The sequence below is a fragment of the Rosa rugosa genome, chromosome 2 (assembly GCF_958449725.1).
Source record: "Rosa rugosa chromosome 2, drRosRugo1.1, whole genome shotgun sequence".
NCBI classification, from domain to species: Eukaryota; Viridiplantae; Streptophyta; class Magnoliopsida; order Rosales; family Rosaceae; genus Rosa; species Rosa rugosa.
In genome coordinates this window covers 51,771,568-51,794,567 of record NC_084821.1, presented here as the reverse complement: position 1 = coordinate 51,794,567, position 23,000 = coordinate 51,771,568, and the positions used below count along the sequence as shown (strand labels likewise).

At 37.8% G+C, this 23,000-nt stretch overlaps 1 protein-coding gene and 1 non-coding gene across 2 annotated transcripts; one reads left to right on the top strand and one right to left on the bottom strand.

Moving 5' to 3' along the window:
* The first annotated feature begins 1,396 nt into the window (after window positions 1-1,396).
* Window positions 1,397-4,362, top strand: LOC133728135 (transcription factor TCP4-like). The gene is made up of 2 exons (XM_062155546.1): window positions 1,397-3,876; window positions 3,985-4,362. The coding sequence occupies exon 1, from the start codon at window positions 2,556-2,558 to the stop codon at window positions 3,840-3,842; it is 1,287 nt and encodes a 428-aa protein (XP_062011530.1). The 5' UTR covers window positions 1,397-2,555; the 3' UTR covers window positions 3,843-3,876; window positions 3,985-4,362.
* A 3,715-nt stretch (window positions 4,363-8,077) lies between these two features.
* On the bottom strand, window positions 8,078-8,151 carry TRNAI-UAU (transfer RNA isoleucine (anticodon UAU)). The gene has a single exon. It is a non-coding gene; the product is annotated as a tRNA-Ile (tRNA).
* Between the last annotated feature and the right edge of the window lie 14,849 nt (window positions 8,152-23,000).

Below are 23,000 nucleotides of genomic sequence, written 5' to 3'. Positions count from 1 at the left end.
ATATGAGCAGTCATTTTCAGATGTGTATCATCAACTTAATTCATAATAAGCATCGTAAAAGTAGACCAAAATGATTTCCAGGTTATAGCCCTCATTCTATAGGTTAACCCATATTTAGTTATGTAAGGTCGTTCTGAGTTGGCATAAAGATGGAAATTATTACTTGCAGCCAATTAACATGCATAGGCCGCTAGGTAGATGCTATGTAAAGGGCAATGCCCAAGGCTGTTGATGACATTCACTGGGGTTGGTAGTTACTTGTCAAAACTAGGAGTCTAGGAGAAACCATTAATGTAAAAATCAAGCACACAAAACTAAGATACACCATTAATGTCAAAAAAAAAATCAAGCAGGCAAATATGTAGCAACAGCATTTGGAGCTAACCTTATTTGAGCTCTTTTGGTGTGGACATTGAAAAGTTTGGTTGGAGGCAGTGGTGGAAACATAATTTTTTTTTTTAATAAGGGTAATTATTCATAAATTTTTGAAACTTATAAATATCAGTCATGATAAAAAATGAAGAGAAATTTGGATATTAGTTTGTATACATAGAGAAAAAATACGAGGACCATCAAAAGATTGATGAAAGATATACTAGAGTAGGCAAAGACGCTGACAAAAAATTCCTAAATCTATGGTGAAATACAATATGTAACTTAAATGTCATTTAGTTTCAGCAATATCTAACAAGGACCATTCTATTATTTTTTTTTAAATATCGACAATATAATTGATAATGTGGTACTTGACACATTTAACTCTTTTAAATCAATGCTAAAAAAAAAAAACCAAGTGATCACCAAAAAACAACACTAAATAGTCCAATACTATTTGGTTTAGTGGTATAGTCTCTCATTCGTAAATAAGAGGTTGTGAGTTCGACTCATGAAAAACTAATTGTAGCATTTGAGTTGTTTATCTGATTAAAAAAAAAAAAAAAAAAAAAACTCCACAAGTAAATCCCACACTAGATGGAGTGTGTGTTTAGTTAGAACTAGACTTCGTGTGGCTTTTGGACTTTTACCTTGTATTGTTCTAGTTGTAATAATTTTTTTTTTTTTTTTTCATGTTAATGAGAAAAGTTCATCTTAGAATAAAAAGAATTATTTGCGGACATTAACAAGAAAAAAGAAAAGGAAAAGAAAGTAGAGGAAAGACAGGTCCCAAAAATGCCATGTAAATGAGAGAAAAAAAGGTGGTCTGAAAAAAGGAAATAGAAGAAGAAGCGTGAAAAAGACAGAAGGGAAAATGAGAGAAAAGAAAAGATGACGTTGTTTCTTTCAAGCGAAGGCAGAGAGACGACGGCGACGGGTGGTGGGGCCACTTTCGAAAGGCGTGGGTGGTCAGTGGTGGCATATAATATATAACCAAAGGATCTAATCTCTACCCATAGCATCCTTATTTGCAGACTAGTCTACTCTCTCTCCCCTTTTCAGCCAGCCAGCTAGCTCCAAACCAAAACCCCAACGGTTCTAACCTCTATCCCCCAAGTAAAACCCAGAACCTTAGTTTACTTCATGCTTTGGGGTTTGGGGTTAAAACTTAAAGCGCGCAGAGAGAGAGAGAGAGAGAGAGAGGGGCTTGGATTGAGTTACGGACATGGAGTTTGGGTAAATTAGTTTGTTACTGAACCCAGTTCTCTACTGGACTTAGCGTCTTGTTGTTTAGATAATAGTTACAAAGAGAGACAGACGCAATGATATGATGAGATCACAGAGATCTTTAATCCTCTTTCTGACCAAACACTGCCACCCTTACCACTGGCATCATCAACCTCTCCTATAGGCCAACGAAGTATTTCTCTCTCTCTCTTGTCTCTTCCATTTCCTATTCTGCCCTTCTCTCTGCTTTCTCTCTCAAAGATTGAAATTTTTTCCAACACGGCTTAGTTTGATTTTTGAAATTGGGATTTGGGTTTCTGTCTGTCTGGGTTTGCCTGCTCAGCTTTGAACTGGGGGCAGCACAGTGAGAGATCGAAAGAGAGAGATAGTAACTCATTTCCATAACATGTTAACCAGACTTCTTATTTGGTGAAAGTACGTGCCAGAGCTGAAGCTGAGCCATCATCAAAAGTACACCCAAAACTTGTGTGATGGGTTAGCCTAGCCTGGCGACAGAGCTGGTTTGGCCTTCTCTCTTCTTCTTCTCTAAGCCCAGCTTTGGCTTCTGGTGGTGGTTTTGTTTTGTGTGATATGGAACTGAAACTATTGAATGGCAGAGCCTTTTGCTATCTGCAGGTTTCAGAAATCCCAGAACACCAGCTGGAGATCATCATCATCAACATCAGAAAAAGCATTAGGCAAATTGAGAGCTGGGAAAGTAGAGATTCAGAAACCCAATAAGCAAAAGTTCATTCTTGTTGTAGCTAAAAATAAGTCTAGGTCTAGTACTACTCCTCCCGCTGCTGCTACTGTTCCATTAAAAGCTGGAAAAGGAAACTCACAGGTCCTTGACTCTGGATCCTCAAGGGAGCCATTACCATTTCCAGTACCCTCATTCTTCTACTTCAACCACCGCTTTCGGAGAACCCACCATCGAATATGCAGGAAGAAAAATGGGGGAGAGCCACAACAACCTCCACCACCGCGCAACGACGTCGTCCTCCGCTGCTTCTCGATTGGGTTTGGGGATAAGGACTGCTTCTTCCTCCACCACCAGCGAGATCGTGGAGGCTCGAGGCCACATTCTAAAGGCCACCGGCCGCAAGGACCGCCACAGCAAGGTCTGCACCGCCAAAGGCCCCAGGGACCGCCGCGTCCGGCTGGCCGCGCACACCGCCATTCAATTCTACGACGTGCAGGACCGGCTCGGATACGACCGGCCCAGCAAGGCCGTCGATTGGCTCATCAAGAAAGCCAAGGCCGCAATAGACGAGCTCGACGAGCTGCCGCCGTGGAACCCGAACTCAATTTCTGTTCAGACAACATCTTCTCCAACGGTGCCGATATCCGCCGCGCAGGACACGCAGAACGCGAGCCTCCATTTCTCGATGGTGGAGGCTCCGAGTTCTTTGTCTGCTAATCGGCGAGGCACAATGGTGGGTAGCAGCGGAGTGGCGGAGCTGGTGAATCAGAACAGCTCGAATTTTCTGCCGCCGTCGATGGACTCGGACTCAATTGCAGATACTATCAAGTCTTTCTTCCCAATGGGTGCGGCGACGGCGGCCGAAACGCAGTCGTTTCACCCCGCCAGCTACCCGCCGGATTTGCTGTCCAGAACCAGCAGCCAGAGCCAAGATCTGCGACTGTCTCTCCAGTCTTTCCAAGACCCAATTCTTCTCCACCACCACCACCAAGCTCATCAGCACCAGACCCATCACGAAAATGAGCAAGCTTTTCTTACACCAAACCATCTCGGGTTTGATAGCTCCGCCGCCACGTGGACAGAGCACCACCAGCAACAGCAGCAGCAGCAGGCGGAGCTCAACAGGTTCCAGAGAATGGTGGCTTGGAACAATGCGGGTGGTGATAGCAACAACAACAGCGGCGGTGGTGGAGTTGAGTTTACGTTCAACTTGCAACCGCAGACTCAGTCGCAGTCGTCGACTCTGCAGCCGTTCTTGTTCGGCCAAAACCAGTTCTTTTCTTCACAGAGGGGACCCCTTCAGTCCAGTAACACGCCTTCGGTTCATGCCTGGATCGACCACAACGACCTTTCGGACCATCAACATCAGATGGCGCCGTCAATCCATAACCATCATCAACAGTCTTCCATTTCCGGCATGGGATTCGCCTCCGGCGGATTCCCCGGCTTCCACATTCCGGCACGAATCCAGGGCGAGGGGGAGCACGACGGTATCTCAGACAAGCCGTCCTCTGCTTCCTCCAATTCTCGCCATTGAATCGAAACACTGAACTTCTCTCTCACTCTCAAAGGTACTATCTTTGGAAGGTTTCGTTCAATTATTCTTCTAATCCGAGTTTCCTTATTTAGCAACAATTTTACACATTTGTTTATTTGTTTGCTTGATTTTTTTATTTCAGGCTTATTCTATCTTCCAGAGGATGATAAAGGAGATAGCTGTTGATGCGAATTCACAAAGCTAGAGAGAAGATTTCCCGGTCACTTCGATTTCAATGGCGTGTGTACTATGTAGACCTTGGGAAGAAGAAATCTGTGTTCGTTTTCGGGTTTTCTTCCGTTCCCTCGGTTCGTTTATCTTACCTTCTGTTTCATCAGTTGCTTTTGTTATGTTGTTGTAGCTATGTTTCCTTGTTTGAGTTGAGCTCTTAAAGCTTAAACTCTGCTTAGTTTTTGTTGGGTTTGTTTTGTGTTTCTGGCTTTTAGCTCGAGACTACTATGCTGTTGTTTGTTATATGTTCATTTCTAGAGTTTAATGAAACTTTTGTGCTTTAATTTCATTCCTCCAACCAGAATCTTCATATTTAATATTGTTTTGAATACTTAAAACAACCCTATAAGATCACCAAATATGGAACTTGCATGTAGAGTTTTTATAGTTTGATTTGAAAGGTCTTTGTTCCAAATATGAGAGAAAAATAGATAGGGGCTTCTTCCCCGACTGACTTAGAAATAGCAAATTTTTTGTGATGTGGGTGAAAGAGAGATTTTAGGGTCCCTATTTGTTATTGTTTTTGTTATTTACTAAACTTTTCACTGAAAAGGGTACTATGCTGTTGTTTGTTCTGTGTTCATTTCTAGAGTTTAATGAAACTTTTGTGCTTTAATTTCATTCCTCCAACCAGAATCTTCATATTTAATATTGTTTTGAATACTTAAAACAACCCTATAAGATCACCAAATATGGAACTTGTAGAGTTTTTATAGTTTGATTTGAAAGGTCTTTGTTCTTCCTTTGTTCCAAATATGAGAGAAAAATAGATGGGGGCTTCTTCCCCGACTGACTTAGAAATAGCAAATTTTTTGTGATGTGGGTGAAAGAGAGATTTTAGGGTCCCTATTTGTGATTGTTTTTGTTATTTACTAAACTTTTCACTGAAAAGGGTCAAGCCCGGTAGCTCAAACCTACATAAAAAAATTGAAAGAGAATGTATCGATCTCTATCAAAGCTCTGGTCTGGTTTATGGAGTCAAACTAAAAGTCATTTTCCATAAACAGTAGATATTGTTGGAGATTGAGCAGACCAGTAGCTCACAAGTCACAACCCCCTCAAGTTAAGTTTTCCCAATCTGCAAAATTAGGAAATTTCCCAACTGAAAAAAGCATGGTTTCCTTTTCTCTTTTGATATTGCAGTCAAAGTGAAATCTTCAGAACCCATTTTACCCAATATAGTGTCAGTGAAGATGGTCCTGTCTGAATGTTGTTGACTTGTAGAAGAAGAAGAAGAAGAATCACTGTCAACAAACCCAACCTGAACCCCATTTTACTGGTAGAGATATAGAATTTATTCATCTGGCTCCAGTTAGTTCAACCATTGCCCTACATCTTTATTTTGCTGCCTGCATATCTATAGGAAGAAAGAGGCTTTTGTATTTTTTTGGAAAATGACTTGGAAGAGGCTGTAAATCTGGAAATTACTTTGATTGTTTGACCTATAAGATCAGATTTTGAAAGAATCTAAGGGTCATGGTCTGTAACTCTGTATGAGATCTGTAATGAGTACAGGGAGGGGGAGAGAGAGAGAGAGAGAGAGAGAGAGAGAGAGAGCAACTGGGGCCGAGTCATCTGCTCCAGGAGGAGGAGGCCGGTAGAGGCATGAACAAGAACAACATAAATACTCAATTATGGGGAATACAATACATACACAGAACAGATGGATAGATACCACCAATAACTACTAGTACTTGCCCATCTGTCTATGGTCCCCTACAATCCCTCCTGTAAATCTCAGTGCTCTCCTCTTGCTCATAAAAATCTTTAGGAGTGAGTAGCTGGAAACTACTTTGTTTCTTCTTTATTTTTCCCTCCCCATACCTCCAAGATAAAAAGCATCTAGAGCTTCCATTGAGATTGAGATTGAGATGGTGACATTTTCGTTACGATTGCTGGTATTTTAGTGGAGCGTGCAAAAGAATATTGAGCTACATTATGAGGTTGTGAAGAGGGTTGAAGACAAAAAAAAAATGAAGATTCGAGATTAATTATCTAATATAAGTTTGACAATGATGAATAATCAATACATTTTTCATTTTTAAGTGACAAGTTAATTATACAGTGGTGAATGTAATATGTTATCTGATTAGTATTGTAAGATGAGAGCTCATCTTTTCCCCTGCATGGTGGCTTCTTTTCAGCCCATCATCAACCCCACATTGCATAGCCTTTTCTTATTCTTTTGTTAATGTAGCATTAAGAAATCTAATTAGAAATTATAGAATTCACATGATTGAGTTGAGCATTGTCCATCAGAGCCTAAGGACACACAGAAGGGTATATGAATGTTGCACGGGTGAGCATTAAAAACGGAAATTCATTAGGTATTTAATTATATACACATCATAAACTCACACCAACCACAAACGTACAAAACCAGAACGCATGAAAATATAATTTTTGTACATTCGAAAGCCATAAGCTGCTGTGGAGTTCCCATCTGAAAATAGTGGGATGATGACAGGTAACTTAGCTTTATTAGGTCGATTTTGTCGATTTCATTCTCAGCTGTATTTCCCAGTAAACGACTTGATTAAACCTTGCTGGTAGATGGGGGCAATCAGGACACTCACAAATTGGCTTGAAGTGCTCTTGTAAATTTGTAATAGGCTTATAGTAGCATTTTCTTCGTTGATAGAAATGAATTAGCTAGCTTACCTGGTTGGAATAGGCTTTGCTAACTTTGCCTGTTACTTCCTAGTTTCTTTGGATAACCATTTTAGTTTCAGGCGTTGTTAGTTTGGTTAATCAAAGTTTAGACACGAATGCTACGAAAGCAAATTAACTTTACGATGAAAGCTGAATAAACAGGGTTATTGGTTAGATGTCAATACATTCAAGGGCCATTTGACCAGTAATGGCCAAGTAGTACTTCTTAAAGTACTGTCAAGATGCTTATAGAATGAAAATCCAACAACTGTACTGCAATTCGCAGACCGCAAAGCCATATGTTTTTATGATGGTAACATAAGCCACAGAGAAGAAAAAGGTCATCATCACAAATTTACAGCATACATAGCAAGAACCCCTATATACTAATTCAGGCTTCCTGCAGCAACACATCTAGCTGTGTCATGCAAACAGAAGTTTATGCTATAGTTTCTCTGATTACAATCCAAGTGTTGGGCAGCAATGGATTTTAAAACAGCCAACCCAGGAAAATCTAGTTTTACTTGGTGATTACTATGATGAGGATGGTTAAACTGAATGATTGATAGACATCTCCGTCATATATATATGAATTAATGACAGATTCTTTATTTCAGACGCATCAATGAAACAGAAGAAGAGTCTAGTGAATACTATCCGGAGCTAGCGATCATGGGTACGTAGCTAACCCTAGCTAATATGTAACATTAACAAGCTAGCTACCTGATCAACCTTTCAGGATATCTCTACTAGATGCTCTTAGGTTTTGAAAGCTAGGTATTGTAACATGTACATGTGTGCTCCTCAAGCCGAGTACCCCTAAAAGCAAAACAACCTATATGCAAAGAAAGTTGGAACTTGAAAGACAGAGGGATAGTTCAGGAAAATTTTAAAGAGAAATCAAGACAAGAAACACCTGTGGAAATGTCTCGAAAGGTACTTATGCTTCAAGATTAATTCCGGATTACAATGATGTTTCTGTTTTCTGAGGTAGGCATTGGAACATGTATGTACATGTGCTCCTCATGACAAGTACCACTCAAAGAAACCAAAGCAAGACAAGCTACGTGCAAAGAAAGTTGAAGAAAAGTTGCAATTCTTAAGAGTACATTTCTCTGGAAGCAATTAATTCTTAAAAGAGTACATTTCTTGACTAATTTGCTTCAGAAATGCCCCACAGATTCCTCGGAGAACGGAAAATTGGGATCCCAATTCTTTCAATCAGTCAGTTAATTTGGCTGATGATCTGAATCATCTGATGGATGAGTTGGAAGTTTTGGTCTCCCAGGAAAATTTACAGTTCAGAAACCCATAAAAAACTTTAACTTTTTAATTCAAAAAGTCGGAAACTATGGTCCCGGCGGGGCTCGAACCCGCGACCTTCGGCTCATAAGACCAACGCTCTAACCAACTGAGCTACGGGACCTTGCTTGTTTAGTAAATTCGTTTTAAATTATTTATGCAAAGGCACCGTACAATCAACGCAAAATTAATTGAAAGGTCCTCTTTTACTAATTCTAGTCTTTCAAAGGTATGGGCCAGAGCTGTGAATTTGTGAAGGATCTCGACTAATAATTATTATTTGTCAGGGTTAATAAGAACATGATACAGTAAATGTGGACAAATGAGCTACAATGACAGTTCTTTTTTTTTTTTTGGCAGAGGAGCTACAATGACAGTTCGAAGCACAACTTTTTTTTGGGGACAATAATCGAAGCATAACCAAGATCGCCTTGCGATTTGAAGGCTTAAGGCGATGTAAATCTATGGTGCGAGAGATCTTTCAATACATTTAATAATCTGAGGGGTTCAAGTTTGAACTATTATTCTTTAACTAATTGATATAAAAAAGCTATTAAATGAATTTTTAAAAAATGACCTTATTCTGATGTGTAAGCTAATAATCAACACCGTATGTATTGCAGGAGTCTTAGTTTCGAAGACAAACGTGTCCATGTCTGTGTCTTTTCAAGTTATTGGCCGTTGTTGTAGCGTATCAGACATGCGACACACTGTCAATTTGAAGTGCATGAAATATTGTTGGAGACTATTAACAATTATGCTTAAAGCATTTCAAATGAACTTTTTTTTTTTAATCAAAGAGGGGATCAATCCATTAATAGTAAATGAAGGTTACATTACAAATGACTCACTTGAACAACCGGGCTACGACAATATTCAGCCATGAAATAAAACTCTAAAGTAAAAACCCTAAAGCAATCTAACATAATGCAACCCTAGAGTGAAGCTCCAAGTAATGAAGTAACCTGACATTACAGGGAAGACTCCGAACATAGTCAAGACCCTTCCCAAATTTATTCATGTTCCCAAAGAATCACCCTACATAGAGGGGGCTTTCCCTAGGCTAAACTAAAAGAAAATAAAAATAAGAGGCCCAACAATCCAACTAGCTGCAGGCCAAGTAATTAAAGATATAGCCTGAATTAAAACAGGGTTCAAGTACAAATTCTTAAGCCCAAAAGCAGCAGCAAAGGGGTCCAAACCCTAGTTGCAATCCCATCGTCAACAAGCCAATGGACTCTGTCATCATGCCTACCACCGTCGTAAACATCTTCAAATGCATTGAAAACACCAGTACCACCGCTGCTATGAAGACCAACAGTACCTATTTTAATAACCCAAAACTTAATATCACTATAGAATATAGATCACTCTAAGGTTTCTTAGACTTAGAAGTAACCCAAATATCTTCTAAACATTTCCTTTTAGAAGCCAATGACACCAAATACCATACTTACAAGATAGATAATTTTTCTTGAAATATTAGAATTCAAGTGAACTTACCAAAATACCTTAGTTCGTATTTCTTGCGTACACTCGATATATTTGTTATTGAGCTAAGACTATTATCTATATTAGTTTTATCATGCATGTTATATTAATACTAATTATTGGTAACACATGTTTGAATCGTAAGAAAACACTAAGATCCCTTATTAGTTTGAGTAAATGTGTGTGTGTGTGATCCAAATGCCAATATTGTTAGCATTGAAGCCACCCTCAAGTGCAAGATATACAAGTTATAGAATAGGGGATTAAGTAAGGATGTTGAACCCACGAGAATTGGTAAATCGTTTCCTAGCTAGGGAAAACCTAACGAAAAACTAGAAGAATATGCAAATGTACAATCACAAACAAAGGCTCACAAGTGAACCAAAGTTCATGGTGAGTATGTGCAAGATGGTGTGTAGAGATTTGATTTTGATTTTGAGATTGGTCTCTATTCAAATTGAAACAATGAAAGCAAGTAATAATAACTAAGCTAAACTAAACAAGTTGTTATCAAATGGATGGGAGTTAGGGCATCGGGTTTCACCTTTTGCCTCCCTTGCAAGCATTAAAGCAATTGAATATGAATGATGCAAAGGTAATTGTCCAACTACCCTCTTAGCATCCGGATAGGACTACTAAGGCTTAAACCCCTTTCATTTTATTAACTTTAACCGGATAAGTCTAGAGCTAACTACCTAAAGACAAATTCAATTACCGGATAGGTCTCAATCCTTTACCCCTAAATGCATAAAGCTTAGAGTTTAGGTAACCAAGCAAGCAAACCAATCCTATCTCTAGGTGATTTTAGTTAATTACCCTCACATGCACACATGGTGTGCTTTCATGCTCCCTTTTTGCCTAAAGGTAATCAATCTCTAGGAAAAACTTCATGTCATGGAAAACACATAACTCAAATTGATTAGGTCTAAGTAATGCATTCAACTATTGACTTAGTATGTGAGAATGACAACATGAATTTGCATCAATTTATAAACAAAAACATCAATACAAGCAAGTTTGGCTAGGGCTTTCAACCCTAGCCCCAACTAGTTCACTACTCACACATAGTTAGATACACAAGCTTCAACATTCTATTAAACATCAAATACATAAAGAGATAGGGAGTAAAGGGTGACTATTGATGATGCCGGAAGAGGTGGTGGAGATGGGTCTCCAAGAACATGATGTGGTGGTAGTCACCTCCTTCTCCTTGCTCCAAGCTCTTGATATTGGTAAGAATAGTGAAATTTGGAATCTCTAATTAAGGTGAGTTGTGGTGTTGAGTGGTGGAGGAAATGGAGGTTGTAGTGGTGGAAATGGTGGTTTTAGTGGTGGAGATGGTGGTTTTTGTGGTGGAAATGGTGGTGTCTTCTCTAGAGAGAAAAATGGATCTTGGATAGGATGAAGATGATTGAATGGAGTCAAGAATGCTGAAGAATTGGTCTTTGGCCTCTCTTTGATCAGCTATGTATGTCCTCTTTTGTCCCAAAGTGTGCAAGAGATGCTCTTACACCATTGTCCCCCAAATGGTCCCAAATTGGCAAGGTGACAAAAGGACAAGGTGTAGGGAGATATTTGAATTTCAAGTGATGAGAGATTCTCACAACCATGGTCCTCCTTTGCTGGAAAAAAGGCCCTCCATGAGTGGCGGCTCGCCGGAAAAGTCGATTTGCAATTTTCTTCCAATCTCTGTGTCTTCTTCCCCTAGCTTCAAATCTCCGCATTTCAAACCTCAAATAGTCATTTTATTCTCAATGCAAGGTTTCCTACAAATAAAAGGAAATGGATTAAAAAGGGTAAAATAGCATGGAAGACAAATCAATTTTCATAATTATGGGGCACAATTGCATAAGTAATTTGTGACTCAACAAATATGTATAGATAGCTAGCTGATATCTTTCCGAACCATCTTACTATTGTTTTTTACTAGTGAACAATTACTCTAACTAGCTAGACTATCAACTCACTTTATTATTTGCTTTTGAAAGTCAAATAAAATGGTTGGGAATTGATTTCTAGTGCTTGTTTCTAGCCTATATAAACAAATGATCTGTATCATATTTTTTTTCAAGCTTCAAGATCAAATGCAAAGCTGATCGGAAGCTCCCTTAATTGAAGAGAAAACTCAACTAAAGCTCCTCACACAAATCCTTCACCCTTTTTCTCTTGAAAAATTCCATTTTGTCAAAGAAGTCTAAGCTTGAATCCAAGACCAAAATATTCACTTCACCTCTTAAAATGCTTAAGTAACCAAGGATAAAATAATAGAAAAGAATATTTTTTGCTGCAAACCTTAAATTTTGTATATAATAAAAAGAAAATGATTTGTGGCCTCAATCTTAGGTATCATGCCATGTTACCTACACACATCACCAATTTGTCAATTCATGACATGTAATTTTTGAGAAAAAGACCATCTTATCCTTCCAAAATCTAATGAATTTAAGTTACTTTGGCTTTCTTCTAAACAAAAATTATTTTGCAAGTGTACTCACAATACAGAAGAGATGGGAGAGAGCGAGAGCTCTCTAAACCCTAGCGCCGCCGCCGATAGGTATTCTCTTTGGAGGGCTCATTCACCTCCTCTCCAGCGTTCGCTCCAGCGTACGAGTTCTCTTCACTATGGCTGCATGCCTGTCATCCTCCGACGGGACGATTTTCCGACGACGGCAAGGGATCTGATTGGCCGGGTGTCCTTTGCGCTATGGCTTCAGGTTTGGGGCTCTCTGGTGTTGTGGGATCCTGGTGGTCCTATAGCTGGAGTGCAGCCGCTCCTAGTCGGCGAGTGGTGGAGGAGAGATTGGTCAACAAGCGAGTTGATCTGGTTTGTACTGGTGCAGACACGACTGGTGGAGTTCAGTCCGGTTTGGTTAGGGCGGCAATGTCGATATTGGATTCGACGGGCTTCTGTTCTCCTGCACGGTGGCAGCTGGGTTATCCTTTGGTGGTTGCTCTTGTTCTGGTGGAGAAGATGGTTGCAGATCCCGACAGGTAGTAGCCGGCAGTGGTGCTTGGTTTCTCTGCGTGGGGTGCCCAGAGTAATCTGGGTTCTCCTTACGGGATGGTGTTGGGCCCATCTGTTGGGCCAGACCTTTCCATGGGTCTGGATCTGGGACCCGGGTGACTCCTCGTTTGCTTCTATGTTAATTTGGACAAAGTTTCTGGGTGTGCTGCGTTTGTTTGCAGGTGGAGTGAGCGTTTCTAGATTCTATAAAAAGGCTCGGTATAGTCACGCTGTGAGTACCACAATTGCGTGCTTTGGCGAGCAGTGTCCCTTATGCTGGGTCGAGTCTAGTCTTCGTTGGTCTACTGATCTTCTACATGCCCGGATCGTAAATTCTGATTGTTGGGTTTACAGCACTCAAGATCATGACAATGGTTTCGTTGTTGGTAATTATCTTGAAGACAATGTGTACTTACCTTTAGAATTTACTAGTTTCTCTAGAAAAGTTTTAGAGCAGAATTTACTTGTACAAGAACGATTGGTTGATGTAGTACATCTTCTAGTTTGTTCTAGCTTAGCTCAAAGTCTTAGGCATTTCTGGCCTTTGTATGCTCCCCATTGGGATGCCCTCTTAAGCGATTTTAATCGCTAGATCAATGAACTTTTCTTTAAAAACAAAACAAAAATTATTTTGGTTTTTTTTTTTCATTTTTTCTTTTCATTACTCTCATGCTTAGATTTAAACAACAATTTTTTTTCTTTAAGAATAGAAAAAAATTCATGTAATTCAGTCAATAGATTTGCACATACATCAATCAATAGATTTTCATAACACATGTATATGAATTCAACCTTTGTTGGGTTCCTGTAAATTTTGAAAATATAATGTGAAAAATACATATTCATATGATTATATATATTCTTATGTTCATTTTTTTTTCCTCTTTATGTAGCGAGAAATTTTAAATACATACCCCTAATCACTTAATACACATCCCTATTATTTTATATTTCAAATTAGATTTTGTAGGTAGGTTGAATGACCAAAACAGACATCTATACATTAGAAAGAAAGAAAGAAATAGTCATATTTTCCTTATATAGAATAATTTATGTATAAATAGTTAGATAAACACAACAAATTTCTATACATGGCCTCTTAATTTAGTACAAGAATAAAGTTAGAAACTATCTAATTTAATTTTTTCTTAAATAAATTGTAATTAAATGAGGTTAGAAGCCATAATATTTAGAATTGCAAAATCAATGGTATTAAATGTTTTTAAAACGTATCGTTTTACTCCCATTTTTTAGTTAATTTCCTTTTCTTTATTTTTTCTAAGAGATACGATTAATCCATTTATTTTCTAATATAAAACATCACGGGTGAAAAAACTTTGTAATTGTTAATTTGTTTGGCCCCTCTAATGACAACTTTGTAGTTCCACCATTGGAGAGAAACTAGTGATATAGTTTTGGTTAAAAGTTCAACACATAATTTTATACTTGATCAACATGGTGTTTGGTGGATGAGAACTCAAATAATATAAAACCTATTTATATGCATCTATTTAAAGGATAATAAATCTTTATGGATTTCTGAATAAGTAACACAAGTAATCAATATGGTCATTTGAAAACATCAATATACTAGAATATACTAATCATATTAAATAGTAGCCTTAATATAGTCAAATAATAGGATATATCATGATTTTTGAGATTAAGGATATTTTAGGTACTTTGGGTTGTGTATTTAGTAGAATATTAGAATGAGAAATTAAATGGGTGGTGTATTAAGTATGGAATGTGTATTAAGTAATTAGGGGTGTGTATTTAAAACTTCTCTTATGTAGCTAAGGTTTACACGTTATATTTTGAGTTTATTATTTTTTGATTGTTTTTTCCATTATATATATTTAGATTTGTAGATGATAATTAATGACTGAAATTTTTTCTTACCTCTTAAGTTAGACATATATATGTATTTTCCAAATTCAATTTATTAATGCTATTTTTTTTAATGAAATTAATCAATATTTGAAAAGAAAAGTTAATGCCTATTTCTTGACTATATTGATGCTATTTGGAAAGAAAAATTATAGGAAAGAATTTAATTAAATGAAGAAAAATATTTGTCAATGAATTTGTAGACATATCTCTTAAATTAATACATAATTAATTGCTTATCTTTTTTTTCCGTCACCTAATTTAATTCATTAATGTAATTGATTCATCCCCTAACATCTAAAATGAAATTTAAAAGGGTAAAGTTGATGTTGCAATAGTATGATGTAGAATTGAAAATAAAATTTGAATTTGCTTACATGGTATGACACCTAGGATTTGAGGCCACAAATCTTAGGTCTCATTGAGGCCCTATATCATTGCCCATAATAAAATTTGAATTTGTTAAAAATAGTCACAGTATTAAATTCCTCATGAAAAAGTCTTCAATTTAAGCTTTTGAATCACTAAAGAAGGTTAAGAAATGAAGAAGTTATGGCTAATCAAAATTTTCAACTAGTAAACTAGCTGAAAATCTCACACAACTATCACAACTTAAATAATTCATAGGGAAAATTTCGCAAACAGTACACCAAATAAAGGCCACTAATAATTCTTATACATAAAGTTCCAAACCAAACATTTCGGTACACGAAATCTGAAACTCGACCCACTATCAGTACACGACGTCAATTTTTGACACCAAAATGTCCATTATGCCCTCAGTTCTTTTTTTTTTTAATAATTTTTTTTCTGTTATTTTTTTTTCCTTCGTTTTTTCTGTTATTTTTTTCTGTTATTTTTTTTTCCTTCGTTTTTATCTCTTTCTTCTTCCTTCTTCCGAGCTCACTCCTTCGCTTCCAACGCCGCCCTTGCCCTCCAATTTGTGAGATTTATGGTTCTACAGCTTATATTTGTAACTCAGCCAATATTTAGTCATGTGAAAAGAAAGAAAGAGATAAAAACGAAGGAAGAAAAAAAAAATAACAGAAAAAACGAAGGAAAAAAAATAATAGAAAAAACGAAGGAAAAAAAAATAACAGAAAAAAAAATTTATTAAAAAAAAAAAAGAACTGAGGGCATAATGGACATCTTGGTGTCAAAAATTGACGTCGTGTACTGATAGTGGGTCGAGTTTTAGATTTCGTGTACCGAAATGTTTGGTTTGGAACTTTATGTATAAGAATTATTAGTGGCATTTACTTGGTGTACTGTTTGCGAAATTTACCCTAATTCATATCTCATTCATTTCTCTTAACCAGTTTCTACAAACTTGATATCAATTTTATGCTTAGAGCATCTTTAGCAGACTCTCTATTTTGGCTCCTTAGCTATTTTGGAGAGCATGTTTAGCTTTTTATCTATTTTAGTAGCTGCACCAGACTCCTAAGTGGCTCTCTATTATAACTTTTAGCTATCTCACTCCTAAATATAAAGAGTGAGATGAGGCTCTCTATAATTCAAAACATTCATTTTAAGTTATTTTATGTAATTTATAAATACATTTAAACTATTTAATCTTCATTTAAAAAATAATATAAATTCAAAACTAGCTAAAATAGAGAGCATTGATGCAGACGTAATTCTAAAGTGGCTAGCTAAAATGACTTTTTAGCTACTTTAGCTAAAATTTGACTCAAAAATGGCTAGCATTGCTAAAGATGCTCTTAGGACCTCTACTTTTAATCTGAAAAGTATGAGAAGCAATAGTACAATATACAGTACGTAAACACTTAGAGCATCTTTAGCAGACTCTCTATATATCTTGGCTCCTTAACTATTTTGGAGAGCATGTTTAACTTTTTATCAATTTTAGCAGCTGCACCAGGCTCCTAAGTAGCTCTCCATTTTAACTTTTAGGTATCTTACTCCTAAATAAAAAGAGTAAGATAAGGCTCTCTATTATTTTTGTTAATTTAAAACATTCCTTTTAAGTCATTTTCTATGTAATTTATAAATACATTTAAATTATTTTTTGGAAAAATTTCAGTTTAGCACCCTAAGGTTTGGGGGTAACATCATGTCAGTCCCTGCCCATTCCATTTGATCAGCAACACCCATGTGCTTTCAATTTCAATCAGCCGTGTCCAATTTCATTTGTTCCGTCCAATTTGAACGTTAACTTTGACTGAGGGGCCCACTTTGGGGACTAAAAATGTCATTTCAAATACATTTTCTTCTTTTCTCCTCCTCTCTCATCTCCGATGGTTTCTCTTTCTTTCTCTTTTTCTCTCATCCCTCTCTCTGGGCCGCACGACCCTCTCTCTCTCTCACCCACGCACTGCCACAGCCGGAAATCATGGCATCCGGCCACTAATTCTTAACACCGCCACCACTACTCGAACCACAGCACAAACCCGACCCAAACCCAAAGAGAATCGATGATTGGCACGAGCCTAGCCACCAGTCCTTGCCATCTTGCTTCCTCCAATTCCGGCAACTCCTTCAGCACACCGCCATAACCGTTCGACTCAGACTTCACCGGAGATGAAAACCTAGAAGCCTCGCTGCCAACCTGAAGCCGGACGACGTCATTCGCACCTTCGCCGGAATCTGGGTTTCTGGCAGGATTGATTCGCTGTCTCCGGCCACATCCGAGTTGCACGACCACCATGGATGCAACCAGAGCTTCGTTCTCCACCAAAACCCTCTGGTCTCAACCTCTGATTTTGACCCAAGACGCTGCACGTGCCGCCGCTGGAGCGTGGACCACCGCAGCTACGCCGTGAATGGCTGTCGGATTTCCAGATTATCTTAGGTAAATTATCATCCCTTGTTCTCTGTTGAGCTGCTGCTTGATGTGGAGTGAAAATCCTAATTTGATATTTTATTTTGAATTGTGTGAGGTTTGTTAAATTTGGCATCTTGGAGATTTGGAGGAGTTGTTGGTCAGTCAGTGTCGGAGTTTGAATTGTTGAGTTCTGGAAAAATTAGAGTTTGGAGGAGAGGGAGCTATATGATCATTTTCGATATGTAATCGGCTAAGGTATGAATGATGTACAAATTTGGTATTGGATACAAACTTGTTGAGGATTGATGGTCAGTTGTGTTATGATTCTAGAGTTGCGAATGGTGGTTGGTAGCGGAATACAATTAGGACAGATTGGTTGCTTACATTGTATGCTGATTGTAAAGTGCAATAGAAAGTGGTGATTTGAGTTTGTTTCAGATTTGGGGTTTTTGGTTAATTTGCAGGTGAATTGGGTTTCTTGTATGGAAACTTGGAGCCAAAAGCTGGCGGAGGCCACCTCAACATTCTCTTCATCTTCATCCAGATTTGCTGGGCGCCGGAGATAGTTGCATGGAGAGGAGGATCAGAGGAAGAGAAGAATAAGAGTTTTATTTTTTTATTTTTTTTAATGTGGAAATTAAGTGCAATGTTGAATTTACCCCTTTCTTTGGGCCCAGTAGCTGAGTTCGAGCTGCCAGGTCAGCATTTAACGTCCGATTTGGATGTCTTAGAAAAAATTAGGCACGGCTGATTGAAATTGAAAGCACAGGGGTGTTGCTGATCAAATTGAAAGGGCAGGGACTGACATGATGTTACTCCCAAACCTCAGGGTGCTAAACTGAAATTTTTCCTTATTTTTTCTTCATTCAATAAATAATATAAAATTTAAATCTAGCCACAATAGAAAGAACTGATGCAGATATATTTCTAAAGTGGCCAACCAAAATGACTTTTTAGCTATTTTGGCTAAAATTTGATTTGACTAAAAAATAGCTAGCATTGCTAAAGATGCTTTTAGACCATCTCCAACGGAGAGCTCAAAAATTTTGAGGTAAGTTCAAATTTGACAGCTGACAAGTTGACAATTTTTCACTCCAAGCCATAGGTTAAAATAAATAAATATTTTATTATTATTATTAGAATGTATTTTATTAAAACACAATTACACTATTGCTTTCTTTCTCTCCATCTTCTTCTCTTCTGTTTCTCTTCGCCTTATTCTAGCTTTTCTGGGCGATTAGAAAAGCAACCATATTAACAAATTTGAACAGATCCAAACAACCACAAGTAGCCCAGATTCCAACATGGCAAACATAATCGCGACCTCAACACTGTGATCGACCATGGCGACACTACTATGATCTGATTGCTGGGGATTTGATCTGATCGGAGCTGCTTGAATCCAATTCTTCAGTTTTTCTTTCTAACTCCAATCTCTAACTCTCTTCCTCTCTTTTTCCCCAAATCTGAATGAAAATTTAATTTTTCGTTTGATATCAATGATTTTTGAAGGTTTGGGTATGAAGATTTGGGTATTGTAGAAAGAAATAGAAAGACAAGAAAGATCATGAATGACTCTGATTTGGGTAGCCCGAAAGTGAGGAGAACGATAGAGGAGAAGGGGAGAAACAATAAAAAAAATAAAATGACAGATGACCTGAGTCTGTCAAATTTGACAGATGAAACCAAGAATTGTCATCCACAGTGGATTTGAAGGATGGGTTGAAGAGGATGAGATCTGCCTTTTGTATCCGTTGGAGCTCCACGGTGGATTTTGACACCACCGTTGGAGATGCTCTTAGACTTCAAAGGTTGATATCAAGAATATCGGTTTCTGCTGTTTTAGTTTTTCACCATTTCTGGACTTTATCAATTTGAACCGATTTACATGACTTATTTCATTGGATTCCTTGTGGAAAACCCATAGGGTATTCTCACTTGCCTACTTCGGACATAATATGAACAAGTTATAGAAACCAAAAGTTGACCGTTCTTGGTACTATTATTTTGATAGACAAATGAACATTTTGGACATATACATTTACACTGCTTTACATTTACACTGCTTTCGTGACATATGCAGTGCAGCGATGTCGTTCGACATCAAGTCACATCCTGGTTACCTTTCATTTTAGATGCGTATGTGCATCTTATTATCCTGCTTTATTTCTGCTTCATTATAGATGCGTCTGTGCATCTTGTTATGCTTTCTTATTTTCTTTCGATGCTTTTGCATCGCTCCATGTAACCTTCAGTTATCACTTAATATAGTTTGTCGTCTTCCTTTCAAAAAAAAAAAAAAACATTTTGGACTAAGATTTCCAATACTATGGGAAAATGGACTACTAATTCTTTGACCACTAACTAATTTACAGAACATTTACTTTATTGCATATTTACTTTCAAGTTTCATTACTATATATATGAATTTTTTTTACTCTACATGTTTATTTACAATTTTCATTGTATTTATGTAAGCTCATTTGTTTTCCTACTATTAAAGTAAATGTCTTATTTACTACTTAAAGCTATACTTTATTGATGTAATTATGTCTGGAGATGTGAAGCCGGTGATTAATACTACCCCACGTGGCCGTGTTTAAGTGAATTGATAGTAAAAGTGTTTTGTGATATGTGGAGTTAGCCTGGGCTCTAGTCCCTACGGATAGTGCATTATTATACTCATAGGGAGGAAGTGCCGACCTTGAGTATACATACTTTGGTAGTGTCCTCGGTATGTTGCTGGTTATCCGTGCTTTGGGTATAGTGTACCCTAGTACGCGACTTTGTGATTTATTACCAGTCTCATAAACATTCACATACATGAATATATTCAAACATGTGTGTGTGTGTAATAATAAAAGATGGATTAAATACTTGTTACTCCCTGTACTTTGCTCCAGAAAACAGTTCAGTCCCTCACCTTTTAAATTAAACAATTTAGTCCTTATTCTCTCTAATTCTCACACAAAAGGTCCAAAATGATCCAAAGTGACTCTTATACCCCTCACTTCGTCTTTTTATTTTTATTTTTATTTTTTCTCTATTTTTTTTTCTCCCCTTTTTTATATTCTCTCTCTCTCTTCTGTCTCTCTCCCTCCCTCCCCCTTCCTGAAAACAAAATTCCTCTTCCTCTCTTTTCTTTCTTTTCTTTCTTCTTCTTCGCGTTTTCTTCCTCCTGAAAACAAAATTCCCCTTCACAGGCCACAGATCCCGCGCACCTAGCCCATCTCGATCCGGCAGCAGCCTGCCCACCCGCGCTGCCCACAGCCGGCCAGCCTCATCCCCGCGCCCTCCAGCAAACCTGAACGCATCTCCACCCAGCGTTCACCCTCTGCATCACCGACCGCAGCCCCAGTTCCCGGCGTCGCAGCCCAGATTCCGGCGTCGCTCCACCTCCTGCGCGTTGTTCCCAGCCCACTGTCGCATCTAAGCTCCGTCGCTCAAGCACCCAACCCAGTCTCCGCCGTTGACTTGAATCGCGTCCCCTACGGCAACGCCAAGCTCGGAACCTCTGACACCATCACTTGCCAGGTTCAAATTTCCTTTCTTTCTTCCTTTCCTCTATATAAAAATTGAATCTTTTGCTTTCACAGTTTCACAAAAAGAATGAATTTTCTATGTTTCTAGCTAGTTCTAAATTGTACTTGGTTTCTGGTTTTCATTGTTGTTGCTGGGTCGAGTGATGGTGGCAGCACGGAGAGGCGGTGACCGGAAGTTTAAGAAAACCTGAGAGCAGAGGCGTCGAAGATTTGAGGTGAGCTTGTGGAGGCTGGGATCTATGCCATGCATCGATCCTGCCTGGGCTTCAATCCCAGGTTACCAGTCGAGTTGGAGAGGTTGGGGTGGAGCCAACTTCAGGAGCAGCTTGTCGAGAGAGAGAGAGAGAGAGAGAGAATAAATAAAAAAGGGATTGAAAAAAAAAAAGAGAAAAATTAAAAAAAAAAAAAATAATATAAAAAAGAAAGTGAGGGGTATAATAGTCACTTTGGATCATTTTGGACCTTTTGTGTGAGAATTAGAGAGAATAAGGACTAAATTGTTTAATTTAAAAGGTGAGGGACTGAAATGTTTTCTGGAGCAAAGTACAAGGAGTAACAAGTATTTAATCCATAAAAGAATGTTTTTTTACTACTATTTCAAAAGAATAATTGTAATATATTTTGCTAAACTTTGGTATTGTAAAAATAATGATTTCGTTTTCTAATAAAAATACTATTCAGACATATATATATATAAATTCTTTTACTTTCTATTAATTTATTCAAGGAGGAAATTTTATTTGTGCCAAAATTGCCTTGCTGCCTTGGGTTCTGCCCACCTCTCTTTGGGCTGCCCTAATGATGGTTCTTGGTACTATTATTTTGATAGATAAAGGAATAATTTGGACTAAGATTTCCAATACTATGGAAAAATGGACTACTAATTTTGACCACTAACTAATACTAATCTTTGACTACCTTTAATTTACAATACATTTACTTTATTGCACATTTACTTTCAAGTTTCATTACTATATATATTAATTTTTTTACTTTATTTACAATTTTGATTGTATTTATGTAAGCTCATTTGTTTTGCTACTATTTAAGTAATTGTCTTATTTACTATTTAAAGTTATATTTATTGATGTAATTATCTCTGGAGATGTGAAGCCGGTGATTAGTACTACCCCGTGTTTAAGTGAATTGATGGTAAAAGTGTTTTGTGATATGTGGAGTTAGCCTAGGCTCTAGTCCCTACGGATAATGCATTATTATACTCATACGAAAGAAGTGCCGACCTTGAGTATACATACTTTTGTAGAGTCCTTGGTATGCTGCGGGTTATCCGTGATTTGGGTATAGTGGACCCTAGTACGCGACTTTGTGATTTATTACCAGTCTCATAAACATTCACATACATGAATATATTCAAACGTGTGTGTGTGTGTGTACTAATAAAAAAATATTTTTTTACTACTATTTCAAAAGAATAATTGTAATATACTTTGCTAAACTTTGGTATTGTAAAAATAATGATTTCGTTTTCTAATAAAAGTACTATTCAGACACACACACACATATAAATTCTTTTACCTTCTATTAATTTATTCAAGGAGGAAATTTTATTTGTGCCAAGATTGCCTTGCTGCCTTGGATTGGGCTCAGTTATTTGGGTTGGGGTGTTTTTGCCCTAGGCCCTTAGTATGTATTTAGTTAGTCTATCTACAATAATTCCTTTTAGGATCCTAAGCACCATCTGCACTAGCAGTATCTCTAGCGCCTCTAGAGTAAATTACGCTATCTTCTACGTATTTGATGTCTATTTTCTATATACTATTATGGGTACTATCACTATCTTCTTGTCTGCCTATCGATGACAGCGGAAGGGTATGTAACGGCCTATTATGGTTTGTGATGAATATATTTCTGCCCGATTTTGGACTTGATTCAAAAAAGGAAGATTTTTTTTTTTTTAACTCACATTGCAATTCCGGGTACCATATATGGGTTTGGGGGTGTGACACCTATATCACCATGTGTGCAGCCGCAGCGAGAGCTTCCACGACTAACTGTCTCAGCAATAGATCGAAGTTTCTCGCCGCCGTTAGTAACATTAAGCAGGCGAAGATCTATATCCCTCCTACTAGCATAAACCTCGAGATCAAGGGCAGACTCCTCACTCACACCGAAAAGCCACCACACTCAAGTGGGTCGATATTCTTGCAAGAGCATATCCTCATAAAGAGGTCGTCTAGGACCCATCAAAGTCGTTGGCGCCGCTTGCTATAGAGCTAGTATCAGCCATAAGAGAAGTG